The 18277-nt window shown below is 36.9% G+C and overlaps 1 protein-coding gene across 1 annotated transcript; it reads right to left on the reverse strand.

Moving 5' to 3' along the window:
* Positions 1-6622: 6622 nt before the first annotated feature.
* DMRTA1 (DMRT like family A1) lies at positions 6623-13517 on the reverse strand. The gene is made up of 2 exons (XM_072126529.1): positions 12855-13517; positions 6623-9589 (listed from the first exon to the last, which is right to left on the reverse strand). Exons 1-2 carry the CDS (start codon positions 13390-13392, stop codon positions 8751-8753), a joined length of 1377 nt encoding a protein of 458 aa, XP_071982630.1. The 5' UTR covers positions 13393-13517; the 3' UTR covers positions 6623-8750.
* Positions 13518-18277: the final 4760 nt, after the last annotated feature.

Below are 18277 nucleotides of genomic sequence, written 5' to 3' on the forward strand. Positions count from 1 at the left end.
AATGACATGTCTACTTTATTCTTTGGGTCGGTACGATTACGAGGATAACAAATTTATATAGGTTTTATAATGTTTTCATACATTTAAAAAAATTAAAACCTCCTGTACAAAAATTTATTTTTTCATGCACCGGGACCAGGCATGTGTCGTAATACTACGTCACATGTCAGTAAGGGGTTAAAATGTGCAAATAGCACATTGTAATGAATGGGTTAAAATGAGACAGCCATGGCTGTCCACTTGCCGCACCCTGATGACGCCACGTGCCGCCACCTTTTTGAAGCCACTGGCGGCTTTGCCGGTGGTGATCGACAGGATAACACCCACGATCAGTGCTAGCAATATGCAGCAAAGACTTACCGGCTATGGAGAGGGTTCAGCCCGAGAGCCCTCTCCATGCACCGGGACTCGACGTGCACTGTACTATTACGGCGAGCGTCTTGTCATTGTGGGAATAACTCTTTAAGTGTTAAATACTTGTAGTAAGTTACCATTATTTTAATGAGAAAAGATTTATAATAATAATATGAATGTGTTCATTATTATGGACCAATTTTGTACACACAGTTTATTTCCACTGTACATAACACTGTATGACCTGCTACTCCTGAATACAAATTTCTCAGAAAGGTTGGATTGATAGCATGAGAAATGAGTGCTTGCAATAGGATTTTTGTTGCATGGTAGATTAAAACCATTGTTTACTATGAAAATACAGTATGGATAAAGCCTTAACATGCTATGTCTTGTTAAATACAGTAATTGATGCATTAATGTTTATAAAGGGAACCTGTCATCAAGTTTTTACATGTCAACCTAATGACAGGTTCCTGTTGCTTACTATTCACTGAACCCAAATCTGTTTTTTTTTTTTGTCAAAATACTCCTCAGCAGCATTAAACCAAAAAGAAAGTTTAAAATTATACCTGGCTACTTGCCAAAGACCACTGAGTCATGGTTTCATTCTCCAGCACTCTACTCTCCCTCTTCTCTTCCTGCCTTCTCCATACCTAGTTGGCCTCTCAGTCGAGATATCACACCTGTAAGGTTTTCTCCCATTTCCAGACATGGGCAGTGAGCTGTGAAATCTTCTTCAACATGGCTTCACTTTCTCACAGCCCATGTGCAGAACAGTAACCTCTATACACTATAAGATTTCTATTGTTTCACCTGACCATCACTGGCATAACAAGTCTCCAGTGGACCCCAGTATGAAATTTTTATCAGAGCCCCATATGCCTAACCTCTCACTGCCACCCACTTCTGTGACATTACACTTGAGAACACACATTTAAGCTATACAGACATATACACACAGCACCATACTCATATACCATATATACAGTCTAGCAGCAGCACCCCTTAATAAGATACTGTGAGGGAGCCCACCTTATTAGTATACTGTTCAATAACCTCTTATTATTAAATATACTCTTCAACAGGATCTCCTTTAATAATAGCAGCCCATATATTAAATACTGTCAAGTAGCAATACATCTTATTGAATACTGTCAAGCAGTAGTCCCCCCTAATAATAATAGTGCCCCCTTAATAAAATGTCCAGCAGCAGCCCACTTAATAATGAAATGACCAGCAGCACCCCCCCCCCTTGTTATTAAATTGTCCAATAGTTCCCCTCATTGAAGGGAACCTGTCACCAAATTTTCACTAATAAGCCTAACAACAAGTTCCCACAGCACTATACTAACTTGTGTCCACGCAGTTTTTAGCTATAAAATGCACAGTTCCTATCCCCAGAAAATTATATTTGTAGGTCTATCTGGCATCCTGCCTGAAGGAGCAGGGTGTCCCAAGGTATTCACCTCACATCTGCACTTCCCCCTCCTTCTGCAGAGGTTGACTACTCAGTCCAAGGCAGGGAGAGGAGGGACTTCCCAGCAGACATAAGGTGAGAGACACACTGCCTTGCATGAATAGCACATGCCCTTGGGACACCATGCAGGATGCCAAGTAGGCTTAAAAACGTAATTTTCTGGGGATTTGAATTTTTTAACTAAAGACAATGTGGGCACAAGTAAGTATAGTGCTTACTCAGTACTTACCTCCTGCACTCTGTACTAACTTATAAACTTACTGATAAACTCAGTACTTACCTCCTGATTATTCTGTGGCTTCCTCTTCTCCCTCCATCACACTTGCAGAGGCAGGTTCTTGCACTCTGCTTATGCACACTGCTTAATGCAACATGTGGGGCCTCGTCATGACATCATATAGTGTACAAAGGTAGCACAATCAATTGTATGCATGTCCTATATGCATACAATTGATCCTCTTCACCTCTCATGGACAGCTGATTGCCAGCACTCTTCATCTCCAGGGGGGTTTATGACATCCCTAATGACCATGTTCTTGCTCATGTCTTACTTTGTTTGTCATTTTAGCACAGATGGAGAGAGCCTTTCAATTCCAACTAAACATATATCAAGCATAGCTTCTTCCTTCTTCCTATCCTCTAAAACTATATATAATATATATATAGTTATATATAAACTAATAGATATATGAGGGTATCTGTAAAATCATCTCAGCTTTTCCTGAAGTAGGCGGGACTTCCTGGTTGTGACATCAGTTAAGGGCACTGAGGCCAGGGCACTGAGGGCATTCACATGAACAGACAAAATAATCTCAGCCAAACAAGACTCAGAATCAGTGTTATTGTATGTACAGAGATCTTGTGATTGAACAAAGGAGAAATCTAAATCAAATATTTGGTATGAATATGCTTTACCCTTAAAACAGTATCAATTCTTCCAAGTACACATTTAAAGGACACTTTTCATCTGCCTTTTAAAATAAGTAACCTTCTATGCATTACTACTTATCATTACAATTGTAAGGTTTTTTTGCCCTTCAGGTTCTGGTCACTTGAAAAAAGGTCGTTTTGGCCCCCAGACAAATATTTAAGCTCTGTGAGGCCCTGTGTAACTACCGTTCAGTGCGACACACTATAGGATAGCCAGAAGAGTCGCAGGCATGACCTTTGTCTGTGTGTCATGGTGTGCAAGTGCTTTAACTTAAGTTTCAGCATCAGCTTACAAGTTAGCACAAGAAACCACATACAGCAGTTGTTACATTTTTGGCCCACTACTGCTTTGACATTTTGTGGGAATTTGACAGTGAGCTTTTCATATTTCAGTGCTTGTTGAAGACTATGACACAAATCCTAACCTGCTATACAACATAATCTGCACCTGTGTAATGTAAAAAGTTCAATGATGTGTATGATGGCTCACTATAAACCAGCTTTCAATGTGGGCTGAGTGACTCAAGGTTGGGATGAAATTAGCTCTTAAAAGGCCTGGTGTGGCAATGTATAGTGCTACCAAATCTCTTATTTTCTGTGTTTGAAGAGAAAGAAGTGACCATTATTTCAAGGGTGATATCACCAAGTACAACTGGCAACTGTGAAAGGAGGTTGCCAGCTGCTGCAAAACATATGGAAATGTGATGCAATGCAAACTTTATTATTTATTATGTCCTTGCCTTTGAGTTAAAACTTAAACGGATTGTATTAGACAAATTAAAAATACATATGTGGCATATGGAGTGACTGTATTTAAAAAATAATATTACTTACCTCTATGCTCCCTCCCAATGTCCACGCTGCCATCTCTCCGATCCATGCCCCTGTAAACAATCAGCTGTGCTGTGAACAGCTTCCGTCCGGCCAAGGTGGCCGGCCACGCCCACCTGTCCCCACCCGTTTTAACCACTGATACAGTGTTTAAAATACAAATAATAGAATACAATGCAAATCTCCTGCAGGTTCCCTTATAGAGGACACATAAAATTCTATTCTATAAACAGTTGTATAGCTACCATTGTATCAGCCATAGCAGCTGCTTCAGAGTCTGGCGGTGTTAGGGGGCCACCGAACCTGAAAGAAACACTAAATAGTGAAGGATGCATTGCATCACATATTATATAGCACATTCTTCTTCATACAAGATGTCAGTTTTAGCTCAGAGAAAGAAATGCTTGGGAATGAGAGGGGACAGCAACATGGTAGGACCAGAAAACTTCTTTTAACATGTTCTTTACCCTCAGTGAGCCCAGCAGCTCATTGTCACATTCTTATTATCTTCATGGGATGAGATTTTCAGTGTAATTAAGAAAACTTCTGTACAGTTCTTCCAGGGAAAGTATTTTAGTATCCATTGTGTATAAATGTATGTGTATATGAATGTAAACATGTGTCTATATAAGTGTATGAATGTATGTGTATAAGTGTATAAGTGTAAACATGTGCATATCCAGTTTCACATAAAAAAGGACTTCCCCAGAAAATAAGATCTAGTACAATTTTGTTCAATCTTAGAAATATAAGGCCTCCACTGAAAATAATAACTAGCAGCAGTCATTGCTACAGCTGCCCCCAAGCCGTACATTAGTATAAGTAGATCTTTTAGATAGGTTGTGACAGAATTTGCGGAGTAAAATCATTGACTGTACAAATACGCTACAAGCATGGACATGGACATGAAGTGGTCATTTAAGGAAAGTGCTATTGCTAAATGAGAGATTGAGGCCAAATATTCCAATACTTCAGAGTTTGTTATGAGGCTCCTTGAGAAGTTTATTTTTTTTTCACCAATAAATTTAAATTCTTGTTCATGGAAAAATAAGACGTCCCCTGAAAATAAGACCTAGTGCCTCTTTAGAAGCAAAAATTAATATAAGATGCTGTCCTATTTTCGGGGAAACAGGGTATTGTAGAGGTGAAAGAGGGACAAAAGATGTGGCACACATTGCCCTTATTATCTTTTAACCATGCCTTTTGCCACAGCTCCCTGTCACATTGTCCCCCTCCTTCCCCTTACATTGTTTCTTTGTCAGCTCCCCCTAATATTGTGGCTCTCAGCTCCTCCTGATAAAACAACACCTGTATAAAGAACATTCATCTCAAATTTAAGAAAAAAGGAGCATAGACATCTTATTATAAAAGTAAAAAAAGTACATGCTCAGGTCAGACATGCACTGAAGAGAGAGGAAGAATATCAAAATATAAAAGCAAAAGTATACCTTAATCAAGACAGGAAATTGTGGATTCAGTAATAATAGCATCAAGTATAGGGATTGATATTATGAATCTCTCTGATATTCCATTGCAAAACCTTAAACACATTTTTTAATACAGAATATTAGCAGCCTTTCAGTAGTATAGGCAAACAATATGAGATGGGTGGGGATGTGACCATTGGCACCATTAGAGGAGAACGTTACTTCCAGCAGCTCTCCAACTAACAGAACCAATAAAGAAGCTGAAAGTGCTGTCCATTACGTAGTGGAGGATTAGTCTCAGTTCCTATTCACTCCAATGAAAACCCACCTTGCAGTAGCCCTGAACCACCACAACACAAAATGCCTGTGTGCTCCATCCTGTGCAAAGCAAAGCTGGGGATGTTTCTCAAATCTATAGAACAGAAAGGCTGTTAATATTTGTGGCATGAAAACTTTAATCAAATTTGATTAAAATCTCAGCAGATTCCCTAATAGCAAAGTTAGGTAGAATGGCATGTATCATGCTTAAAAGGAAAGGGGGCTTCAGAAGTTTGCTATAGAGCCCAGCCTCCCCAATTTACACTTTTAACTATAAATATTCTAAAAGGGAGCTAATTCATGTTTGCCAAAATTTTTGCACAATTTCCAAATTTTTCAGCTGAAACCTATACAAAACTACATCTGGTGGGAACTGTAGTGTATTTGCATATTTTTTCTCAACTTTTTAGGGGCAAATAAGTGATAAATCATACGCCAACAGTTCAAACAAGCTGCAGAGAACGCATGAAAATATCGCAAAAATGCACAAATGCAAAAAACAATGCTAAAAATAAAAGAAAGAACACCCAAAAAAATACATCTGCCCCTAAATCTGATATGTACAAAAATGTAAAAATCCCAGTACTCTTATATAGATCAAATATTATTTATTTTATCTTTACTACAAATTTTTAATATAATATTAAATGAATTTTTTTTTAGCCCCTTCTTCAGAGAAAGCTGTTGCACCTCATGAAATGACATTCCTTTCTGTGCCGGGAGACATCCACTTCCCTATATGTGAGTAATGTAAAAAAGTGTGTGTCTGCTGTAGACATGCGCCAATTCCTGGCGCAGGATATATCTTTTGTTCAGGTGGGAGGCAGGAACACCCCATGCTGGCCAACGTCACCACCGCGCACAGCCGCCTTCATGTCCCTACATGTGAACAATCCTAGATAAATCCCTTTCATTCTGACAAAGGCAGCAACGTAGCCAGTCACAGAATTAACTCTTATAATTAAAGGATTTTTTAACAGCAATTTTTATTTGACATTTTTTCATAACAAAATATAAAAAAAATACAAAGAACAATTCCCCCACCACCAAAACCTTCCCCGAGTTGTCCCACCCTACAGTACTTCCCATAGTGCTTCCTCCAACAATCATGTGCTGCGACCTTGCTCTATTTTGAATGTTATTAAAGAAGTGGCAAAACTCATGTTAGATGTCAAAATGTAATGACATAAGAAAAATGTTTCTATGGCAAATTTATTCTTTTTTTTTTTTTTTTTTTTTTTTTAGACAAATCCTGTGGGAAACGCTGTTTTTCTTCTACTTATAGCTGCAATTATCTGACACAGAAATATATTTACAGTAATTCAACTTTTACAAAACTAAACTAAAAAAACATAGATATAAAAAGTAAACAACTAGGCACCAACTCAATTTCACCAAGTAATGTCTACTTTCTGTAGCACTGGTTACTAGAAATGTATTAGTAAATACTAGTGCCCTGAAATATGTGTTACTGGTCTCTTACATTCACCTGAGCCAGAATCTGTGTGGCCTCTGAAGTAAAGTGAATTATTTAGTCATCTAAGATTTTCATTTGCAAATCTAAGATTATTCAAGTCTCCCCTGAAATGCTTACTATTGCCATTTTTTTGGTACTATTCAATTACCCCCAAAGTACTTTAATGTTACCTTTTTTCTTCTTCCTTTAATTCTACTTTTTATTTATTTTTCCAAGAAAAATCTGTATGAAATGTTAAATAACTTTTTTAAATCCCTTACTAATTTTGCATATTATTTATCGACCCAGTGCAATTTTGTGATTTAATCAATGAGATCTGACTATACAAATATCAAATGAAATTCCCACTTTTAAGAGAAACAATATATTTTTCATTTAGATGTGACTATATAAAGGATGAAGAAATATCCCACAAAACAACATAAACAACATACTAGTACATGACTCAGAGGCCAGTTTTTGACACAAAAAGGGAAATAATAGCAAAAAGAGAATACCTTTGTTATGCATTACTCCCTTGGATTCTGTAACAGACATAGCACAGTTGGCTCTGCAAAAGGACTGTTGCCAAGGGAAAGCTTTGTTGCCAATGGGGTGTACTGTATGTATCTACAATTTCCAATCAGTTTCAGTGTGATTATTCCCAAACTCCCAACTGATGAGTCGATAACTGAATGCTGGTGTTCCCAATTTTATGCATGGCACGCCATTGTAAATATGTTCATACATTAGGCATAAAACACTAACCAGATTCAATTTAAATATTGATATTTAAATATATTTTTCTAAAACATACAGGATTCAATTCATAGTATTTACACTGTGCATTAATACCATATTATTTTAACCTCATAAAATCACAATATGAAAATAGGTTCTGCAAAAACCTACTTGAGTTATACCTCATGCACATGGCAGGACATGGTATGACTGTGCATGGAACTTGTATCAGGCAGAGTATTCCTGCTCCATAACTTTAGACACTTCAAGTCACATGTGGTTACCATGTTATGAAGATATTCTTCCATAGGGGCCGTTTTATCATGATTTTACATTCAGTTTTGTTGGAGTCTTCATTGCTGTAATGTGCACCAAATGTTAAAAATGTCACAAAACAATTACTAAATTTGAAATGTCTGCAAGTCTGTTCTACTATTTGGGGCATATTTATAAAGGTGTCAGTGGCGTAGAGGCCCTGAAATAATCGCAAGTTCTAGCTTATTGCTAGCACTTGCGATTATTTGCCCCAATCCGTTAACTTCATTCCAGTCCCACTACTGTCCCCGCACCGTCATACTCGCTGTTGCCGGCGACTTTTCACATGTGAAAAGTCGCCGACCATTTATTTCTATGCCAGGCAGAAGCTGGCCTATAATAAGCCAGTGCAGGAGCGCCTGCATATGATATCCCCCTTTGACTCTATCCTATAACTGGAGTGAAAAGGTGAAATAATGTATGCAATTTTTTCAAAAAGGTTGCATTGATAAATTTGCCTATACACATTAACCCCACCCAATTTCCCACACACTTTTCAAAAGTGATAAAACTTTGTATTGTATTGGGTAGGTGAGCCCAAATAGTTGCATAGCTCAATTTTGCGCCTTTTAGGTGACAAAATTGTGATAACCTTAATAACTGCCAAGCCTGTTTTAAGTAGAAATTCAACATTCAATTAATATGGCAGGATGCTTCTGGAGAAGTCAGAGGTGTAGATATATAAAGTTCAATATGATGTGATGGTATTATACACAAATAATCAAAACAGGTACATTTTACTGTTTATTACAATAATTCACAATATAGAGTTAATTTTAACAAATAATACAATCTTCTACAAAAATACAAAGTATATAAAAGCAATATTAAGGCACATAGATTCTAGAGAACATTCCTTCTGAACTACAGGTAGGTCGAACATATGTTTTTTCTGTTGCTAGTGATTTTCTTGGTTTATCCTAGGGTAAAGTCCACTAATATTCAAAGTGTCCTTGCGTTGGTAGTAAGACGCATCTCTTAACATACCAGGAAATGCATAATCCATTCCAGGATGAAAAGGAAATGGTGGAACAAAACCAGATGTAAAGTAAGGAGAAATAAATCCCGGAAGTCCTCTGTTAGATGTGGAATAAGCAAAACGTAATGGACTTAGTCCAAGTCTTGGTTGAAACATACTTGTATCAGCACCAGCTGATGAAGGGCTTGTGTGTAGGGGAGAAAAAGCTGATTTAGCGCTAAAACCACCAAATCCTAACCCAGAAAGGTTTAATGCTGAATCTCTTGAGAACTTACTCAGGTCTGATCCAGATGGACCATCAATTTCTTTGGCATCTTGTGTATGTTCTTTGCCATTTAAAACCAACTCTATGGCTTGGACTACATCTCCTTTGCAATAGTGCAAGATGCCTTCTAAAGTGATTGGTTTATGGTTGGGAAAAACTTTACTTAGTATTTCTAGAGGATCCCTTGGCTTTGTAGCTACAACTGGGATTTTAGGATTTAAAGCTCTGTTCTCTTTAGGCCACTCACTTTCATTTCCTGATTCCAGATCTGAAGATGACAAAGATGTTGGACTGTCAGCACTTTCAGATCTTCCTTCAGAACTAGGAGATTGTATGGAATCTTCTTTGCTTGTCGATTTTAAACCAGAGGACTTTAGTAGGTGATCTGCACTAACCTGTCCATTCGGAGGTGTTTGTGGAGTGGCTGCGATGGTGTTGGAACTTGATATTCTTTCATAGAATTTATCATATTTTTCTTTTGATTCATCTGAACCTAAAGACATACAAAAACAATTGAGTATTTTGCTACATAATTGTTTCAAGTTACTGTTTTAATGTCATTCAGTTATGGTATAAATTACATGTGGTTATTTTGAAAGAGGTTATCTAGAACATGTACATTAAATGATCAAGTTGCTGTTTATCTGCACCTTTTTGAATTCTATTGGAGTTCCAAAATTTTTGGAGCTCCCTTAGAAGTGAAGGGAGAAAGTCATGCATTCAATCACACAATGATCTCTCTCAGTGATCCGAGACAGGAGTTCCTAACCCCTATTATTAAAACAGATTCAGGTCTGTTTTTATATACCATAAATAAAATACTGTAACTACCTTCACAATTATTAACTCTACATTTCGTATTGTAGGGTGACCAAAGCTCCCAGGGGTGCAGTGACAGGATTAATGGAACCGGATGTTCAACAAACTAATTTTAAATCCTTGTTCAACAATCTAATTTTAATTCCTCTAAAACAATAATACATTTAACCTGTACAGCTCAAAGCAGGTAGTTAATCTGTTCCCTAAGCATAGTAAGACTATTCATTACTATGGTGACATACAGATCTGTTTACTTAATTTATGACCACTGTATTAAACTACAAGTGCAGCAAATATTGTATCGCACTAGATTAACACATTTAGATTAAAAAAAAAATTAAAAGAAGTATCCTTTTTATATTTAGAAAATAACTCAACAAATATATTATTCAGACATTAACCACATCAATATTTTCATTGAGTTTCATCATTGAATGTAAGTAATTAGTTCATATTCTAGAACTAGCTTCTAAAGTCAGGCAAATGTGAAGACCATATCCCGCCACTACCTTGTTATGTTTGTGTGACAATATATATTGTTACGATCAGAAGGGATACTAATTCACTAAATAAAGGAATAGTGTGGGCTGATTCTTTCTAACTAGGAATTAGAATTATTAGAATTAGTAGGAAGTGGTAAATTTGCTTGCTTGGTAAACATTAGTTATTTTATAGCTCTACATTCATCATTGGCAAGATTATAATAAAAAAGATCAAATTAGAGTCATCATTGAAAGAGGCTCAGTCATATATACAATAATCAATCCCATATTTATTTGTCATGTTACCTATCTAAGTTGTTATTACGTAACACCTATATATTGATTGTAAGGAACTTTTTATTGATGACTAAGAAGTGTCTTGTCTACCGCATCTAGGAGCACATATAAAAAGTTGCAGATTGCAATGCGTTATATTTACATAACTGTATGGGACATGTACATATGAATAGTTTTATCCTTCCTAAGATTTGTAATAACTAGATAGCAGAGAATAGAAAAAAGTTTAGTTTAGAGAGGAGGACAGAAAATTCTTTTTGACATAAAGGTATTTATCACTGAATTTATAATACATATTTAGCTGTAATTTATTTATATATCATAATTTGATATAAAATATTTGATACATTTTACCAGGGGGTCTTTTAACATACAAAAAAAAAAATGCCAATTGCAAATATTTAATGTGCATAAGTTAAAATACATTAACCTGGTAATCCTATAAAAATTCAGTAACACTTCGAGCATAATTACAATTAAGGTATAAACATAGAAAATGGCAGGAGAACTTTGCTAAATATTACAATAATCTAATATATATGAAACATTATTATATTAATACATTCTCATCTAACAAGTAATTTACAATATTTAATAGAATTTGCCACTTTTTCCTATTAATGTTATTTTTTACATTTAGAAAGTTGAAATTATTTAACATCAATTTTTAATCTTTTATCAAGCACTTATTACAATGACCAGGTAAAAACAGACTATAAGTGATGGCGTTTTATTATTTAGACTTGGATGAATGAAAAAATTAGATTTAGTATTTTGTTGTGTGAAAACATTTAATACAAGTATGCAAGTATAATTATATATATATCAGCGTACTGCCCTTCTTTTTTAGTTATACCGCAAAATGCAAATAAACACAAAGTATTTTATTTTCTCAACAAAGTACTTATGGACTTTTTGGGGGTAAAGTATTTAGTAAAATACATTTTTCTCTATTTAAACATATAAAAAATGACAATAGTTGCCAATGCTTCTATTATTAATTACTTCTTTAAATAATGAATACATTTTAAGGTCATGCTTTACAACTATTCAATATCAATTACAAATAATGCAATGTATTTATTCCATGATCATAAATGATGGAAGGCGGATTATGAATAATAATAATAAAAATAATAAGAAGAAGAAACATTTATAAATATAAGGAAAAAGTAAGGACAGCAAATATTTACACTACAAAATATACACTATCGGTAACTGTATCTGGTAGAAAGACATTCACTGGTATTTTCCAAATAGTTTTAAATAAACAGTGCAGAATTTAGTTATTTATGATCTGCAGATATTTTACCCCTCAAAGAAAATCTTAAACTACAGCTGCAGCCATCCAACACTTCCACCGATGAGATAAACCTTATACGGGTCATAAATCAACAGTGTAGTTTGTATGACACATTTGTTTTAATACTGATTCCTCTGAATCATCATGTCACAGAACACCTCATAAAGTTGTTGGAACTTGAAAGGGATGAAAGCCACAGTGAAGCTGTGCCTGTCATACATACATATTATTTTCTGCCAGAGAAAACTGTTGAATTACAGTGTGCCCACTTACTGTATACCACTTACTGTATATCAACATATTGCAACTTTTTAATCATGCTCCCTATTTAATACCCATTTATGTGCTTAGTATATGGGATTCAAAGATATTAAAACAATAACATACCAACCAGAGTTATCCTTGTTCCCCCATCATTCTGTAAATTACCATTTGTACATACATCAACATAAGCAGCAATAGTCACTTAATTCTGCTGTCAAGAATCACATTGCAAATGTTACACATTTATATTATATTTGCCCATAATAGACAGACTCCATGGAATACAAAAACTATTGTTAAATAGTTTAAGCATTTATAAGTTTTCAGACAAATATATTTAGTCAATAGATAAACACATGACAGATGCATAGAAAATGACAGGTGCATACATAGCTACATAAAAAATAGAAACTAGATAAACATACATTGTAGGCTAGATAAACACAGAAAGAGAGATAGATACATAGATATTAAATTAAATGATGGATAAATAGTTTCAACAAATGTATACTATGCATGTAAAAGACAGATAGATAGATAGATAGATAGGTAGACGGATGGATGGATAGATAAATAGATAGAAATTGTTTTACCTTTATCCTCCTGCTGATTGAAAACTGCCATTGTATCTGATTTGTGTCTAGTGGGATCCCCTCCATCACTGCCCGGTCCAGTATACATGAAGTGCTGCACACCCCGAACTTCACATTCTTCTTGAGCTTGCTGTCTTCTGAGAGCTACTTGTGCAGCCATTACTCTCTGGCGCTCCGCAATCAGGGTGCATTTGGCACAGGCACAATCCCTCCAGCGGCAAAATCGCTTGTGCCCTTTAAGTGCCGATACCACCCCATGATTTCGGCATCGTGCACATTTAGGTGTTCTAGGATATAGAGCATTTCCACATGCTCCTCTTTCCAGAGCCATCCGTGGAGCACAAGCTGCTGCGGCAGCAGCAGCGGCAGCTCTTAAGAGCAAGGTTGGAGGCCTCAAAAATGAGGCAGGCATGGGCACTGATGGTGGTACTGGTAAACTTGATGAGGATGAATGCGGCGAAGGGGGCACTGGAGCTAGCAAGCCAGGAGGTAGCAGAGGTCTAGAGGTAATATTTGAACTGGAGTTGCTACAGTCCATTGCTGCTTGGCAACTGGAGCAAAGCTTCAGCTCAGCTCTGACTGCCTTCCTGTAATAGACTGAGTTCTTCAATGTGTCAAACACTAGTAAACAAATCTCTATGAATGTGAACCCGTCCTGCAGTCTCCTCCTCAGAAAGCCAGATGTTAAGTGTGATTTCAGGTTTGGCAGGAGGGTTGGGCAATAAGATGCTTTGGAGGAGGCGTAGCTCCAATTGTAGAGGGATTTCACAGGCACTGACCATTCTTACAGGGGGTGTGCTATTAATAGCATGCAAATTGTGACAAGCACTGAAATACACTTTGAAACTAAAGAACTGGGGCTTAGGTGTGTCCAGATTAGAGCCTGCATTTAGAAGCATGCATTGCACAACTAGAATAGAAAATGTTCTAAATATTTTTATGCATTTTGTCATTGTACACAATGTTAGCAGTTTGTAGTATGATTATATCAAAACTGGTGATGCTGAGGGAAAATGAAATTCTACTAAAAAAAATACAACCATATGTACTATTTATACTATTTATGCTAATTAACAGGTAACTTTCACTCTTATTACTACATCCTATTGTTACATCATATGGGGCATTATAAGAAGCATATAGCAAGTTGTAATAATATTCCATATAATTACAGGCAGTCCCCGGGTTACATACAAGATAGGGTCTGTTGGTTTGTTCTTAAGTTGAATTTGTATGTAAGTCGGAACCGTATATTGCATCATTGTAATCCCAGCCAGAACTTTTTTGGTCTCTGTGACAATTGGATTTTAAAAATGTTGTGTTGTCATTAGAATCAGGATTAACAATTAAACTTCATTACAGACAACTGTGATAACTGTTACAGCTGTTTATTGTAGCCTAAGGCCCGTTCCACACTTGCGAGTGTGATGCGATGAACTCGCATCACACTCGCAACGCATGCTGCCGGGAACGCGAGGCCCGAACGCTGCCCACTGGGAGTGAACTCAGCATGTCAGTTGACTCCCGCGGTACAGCGTTCGGGCCGTGCGTTCCCGGCAGCATGCGTTGCGAGTGTGATGCGAGTTCATCGCATCACACTCGCAAGTGTGGAACGGGCCTTAGACTAAAGTACAATAAATTACCAATTACCAGAGGTCTGTTTGTAACTAGGGGTCGTATGTAAGTTGAGTGTTCTTAAGTAGGGGACCACCTGTATCTGAGAGAGATGCTTGATATTTTGAGATGACTACACAGGATCTGATATGTAAGATCATTTAGGGATTTATGCTACAAACTTAGTAAAAATGATTTGTCAAAGAGCTGCCTAATTGCAAAACTTATGAAAGCAAATGCAATGGTTTTTCTATAATTAACCCCGTAACGACTTGCCCCTTTTTAGTTTTTTCACTTCCATTTTTAATTCCCAAAATTCCAAAATCTATAACTTTTTATTTTTCCACATAAAGAGCTGTGTGATGGCTTATTTTTTGCGTAACAAATAGCACTTCAAAGTGACAGTATTTAATATTCCATGCCGTGTACCGGGAAGCGGGAAAAAATAGCAGTGAAAATGGTGAAAAAACGCATTTGCAACTTTTTCTTGTGGGCTTGAAATTTACAGCTTTCACTGTGCGCCCCAAATGACAGGTCTACTTTATTCTTTGGGTCGGTGCGATCATGGGGATAAAACATTTGTATAGGTTTTATAATGTTTTTGTAATTTTCAGCGACTTTTGATGGCCTTTTCATTGCTATAATTTTTAGGACTGTGCGACCTTTTGATCACTTTTTATAGATTTTTTTATATTTTATAAAATGGCAAAAAAGTGCTATTTTCGACTTTGGGCGCTATTTTTTCGCCACAGGGTAAAACGCAGTGAAAAAACGTTATATATTTTACTAGATCAGGCATTTTCGGACGCGGCGATACCTAATGAGTTTATGATTTTTACTGTTTACTTATATTTATATTAGACCCGAGGCAACCATGGTGACGGATCGCCGCTGCCTGATGACTTTACGGGGAGCGACGATGCGCCCATGCGCCATCTTTTTGAAGCTGCCGGCACCATTGCGGCGGCGATCATCGGGAAAACAACTACAATCGGTGCTAGCACCCATCGCGGGTGTTACCAGTAAGCCTTTGCTGCAATATGCAGCAAAGACTTACCGGCTATGGAGAGGGCTGTGAGCGCTCTCTATGCACCGGGGCTTGGCTTGTGCCATACTAGTAAGGTGTAAGTCGGGAAGGGGTTAAAAACGTATATAAAAAAGTTTTCAGATAATTATAATTATGAATCGCCAGACGTCCAGGTTCAGCATTAAGGCTTCCTCCACTGATAACACCCACAATCGGTGCTGGTACAATTACAGGTTTCAACCCTTTAAGTGCCAGTGGTTTGGCAGCATCACCATTTTTCCCTAGGTCTTTTACTCCTTAAGTGGCGATCCTCGGGAAAATATATAAAATATACACTACTGCTTAAAAGTTTGGGATCACCCATACAGTTTTGTGCTATTCAGGAAAACTCATACTTTTATTTTTCAAATGTGTTGAAAATGTAGATAAAATATAGTCCAGACTATGTAGATAAAATATAGTTCAAACAAGGTTTGAAATATATATATCAAACTTTGCTTTTATCAAAGCATTGCAGACCTTTGGCATTCCAGCTGTCAATTTGCTGAGGTGATATATAGAGAAATTTCACTCCATGCCTCCAGAAGCCCCTTCCACAAGTTGAATTGGCTTGATGGGCCCTTTTGTGTACTATTTGGTCAAGCTGCTCTCTGTTCAATACCAGTTCAATGGGATTGAAATCTGGTGACAGGGCTGTCCACTCTTCGTAATGCATAATTAGGAAGTGTGCTTTTGGTCATCGTCCTGTTGTAGGATGAAATTGGCTCCAATCAAGCGCTGTCCATGGCGTATGGCATAGCGTTTCAAAATGGAGTGATAGCCTTCCTTATTCAAAATCCCTTTGACCTTGTACAAATCTCCCATTTTATCAGCACCAAAGCAACCCCAGATCATCATGTTACCTTCAGCTTGACAGGCTTCAGCTTCTCTACTTGTACTTGTCTTGTTGCTTAGTTGTGCAGCGGGGCCTCCCACTTCTCTTTCAACTCTGGTTAGAGCCTGTTTGTGCTTTCCTCTGAAGGAAGTAGTACACACTTTAGTAGGAAACCTTCTGTTCCTTAGCATTGTTTTGCATTGAATGGCCTTCATTTTTAAGAACAATAATAGACTGTGATGTGAGAGTTTCATAGAACAAACAAATGTGATGTGCCAGACTTTTAACCAGCTTATAGTAAGGTCAGTTTTATAGCTTCTCTAATCAGCTAAACTGTTTTCAGCCGTACTAGCATACTTGAACAAGAGGTTTTAAGGGTTTTCGGGGCAGCATGGTGGGTAGCACTTCTGCCTTGTCCTGGGTTCAAGTCCCATCCAGGTCAACATCTGTAAACAATTTGTATGTTCTTCCTGTGTTTGCATGGGTTTCCTCTAGGTACTCTGGTTTCCTCCCACACTCCAAAATATACTGGTAGGTTGTTTAGATTGTGAGCCGCATTGGGACAGGGACCAATTTGGCGTTCTTTGTGCAGCTCTGCGTAATCCATAGGCCTAATCCTATATAAATAAAGAATTATTAATATTATCTATTAGCCTTCATATACACTTAGCAAACACAATGTACCATTAAACCATTGGAATGGTGGTAGTTGCAAATGGGCCTGTATACACCTAAGTAGATATTGCATTAAAAAACAGACGTTTATAGCTAGAATGGTCATTTACCACATTAACAATGTATAGAGTGTATTTATGATTCATTTAATGTTAGCTTCATTGAAAGAAAATGGGCTTTCTTTTCAAAAATAAAGACATTTCTGATTGACTCCAAACTTTTGAGCAGTAGTGTATATAATCTGTAATCATCCGAATAATATTGTGAAGTATATTTGTTTGATTTTTGGCTCATCTCTTGGTTAAAAAGGTGTCAGAATGCACAAAACAAAACACTTTCACCCAAACCATGCCTGAACACTGTGTATTATCACACAGCTGAGCGTCGCCCCCAGTTGAGCAGAGCTTGGCTTCCTGTCTTTGGCGATTTTGTCTGGTTACCAGTCACATCAAAGTTAAGATAAATATGTAAAAAGTCTTTGAGGAAGCTTAAATCTTGCTGAGTCTGCTTCAATCCATCACTCCTTCAATAGGGCCTAATATGAAGCAAGTTTTCTAGCACAGTTAGATCGTATTTAATTGAACAGTGTTACAACTTAGCCACATTCACTTTCTATGGATCAAATTTCATTAGGTCGCAAAACTAAATATAGAGAATACAACGATACTGCTTTATTTGGGCAAAAATATCTTTCTTTTTGTATTCTTGGACAAGCCCATTCATGTAGTAAACCTAGAAAGTTTTTCTATAAGAAATAAGTATTCTATTTGTACCATAAACTAAAGCCTTTTCATCATTTGAAACACTACTCAAAGCATATTCTTTGCATTGGCTGTTATATAAGCCATAACTAGTATATTTTGCAAACCCTCCTACTATGCCAATTAAAGTAGTAGTAAGGACAAATTTGTAAAAGGAGCTTTTACTCAGGGGCCATTTGACCTCCCTTTAAAAGGGGAAAAAATGAGGACCTCTTGAAATGATAGCACCACGTCTCTGAACAATTATTGCAATCTATTTGGACAGCTTTTTCCAAGAAATGTATGGATGGCTGTGGAAGATTTTTCTAATTAAAAGGACCTTTGTGGTTTGAACAAACCACTCTATATAGCGCAGCAATGAGAAGAAGCTGTCTCTATTTTATGCATTAACTGAAAACACATCTTTGAGTCAATGGCGTCTTTGAACTTTGTTTCCTTTGTCAGCTTAGGCTTGTAGGAATACAAGGTGTTG

Source organism: Engystomops pustulosus, chromosome 1, assembly GCF_040894005.1.
Source record: "Engystomops pustulosus chromosome 1, aEngPut4.maternal, whole genome shotgun sequence".
Classification (NCBI taxonomy): Eukaryota; Metazoa; Chordata; class Amphibia; order Anura; family Leptodactylidae; genus Engystomops; species Engystomops pustulosus.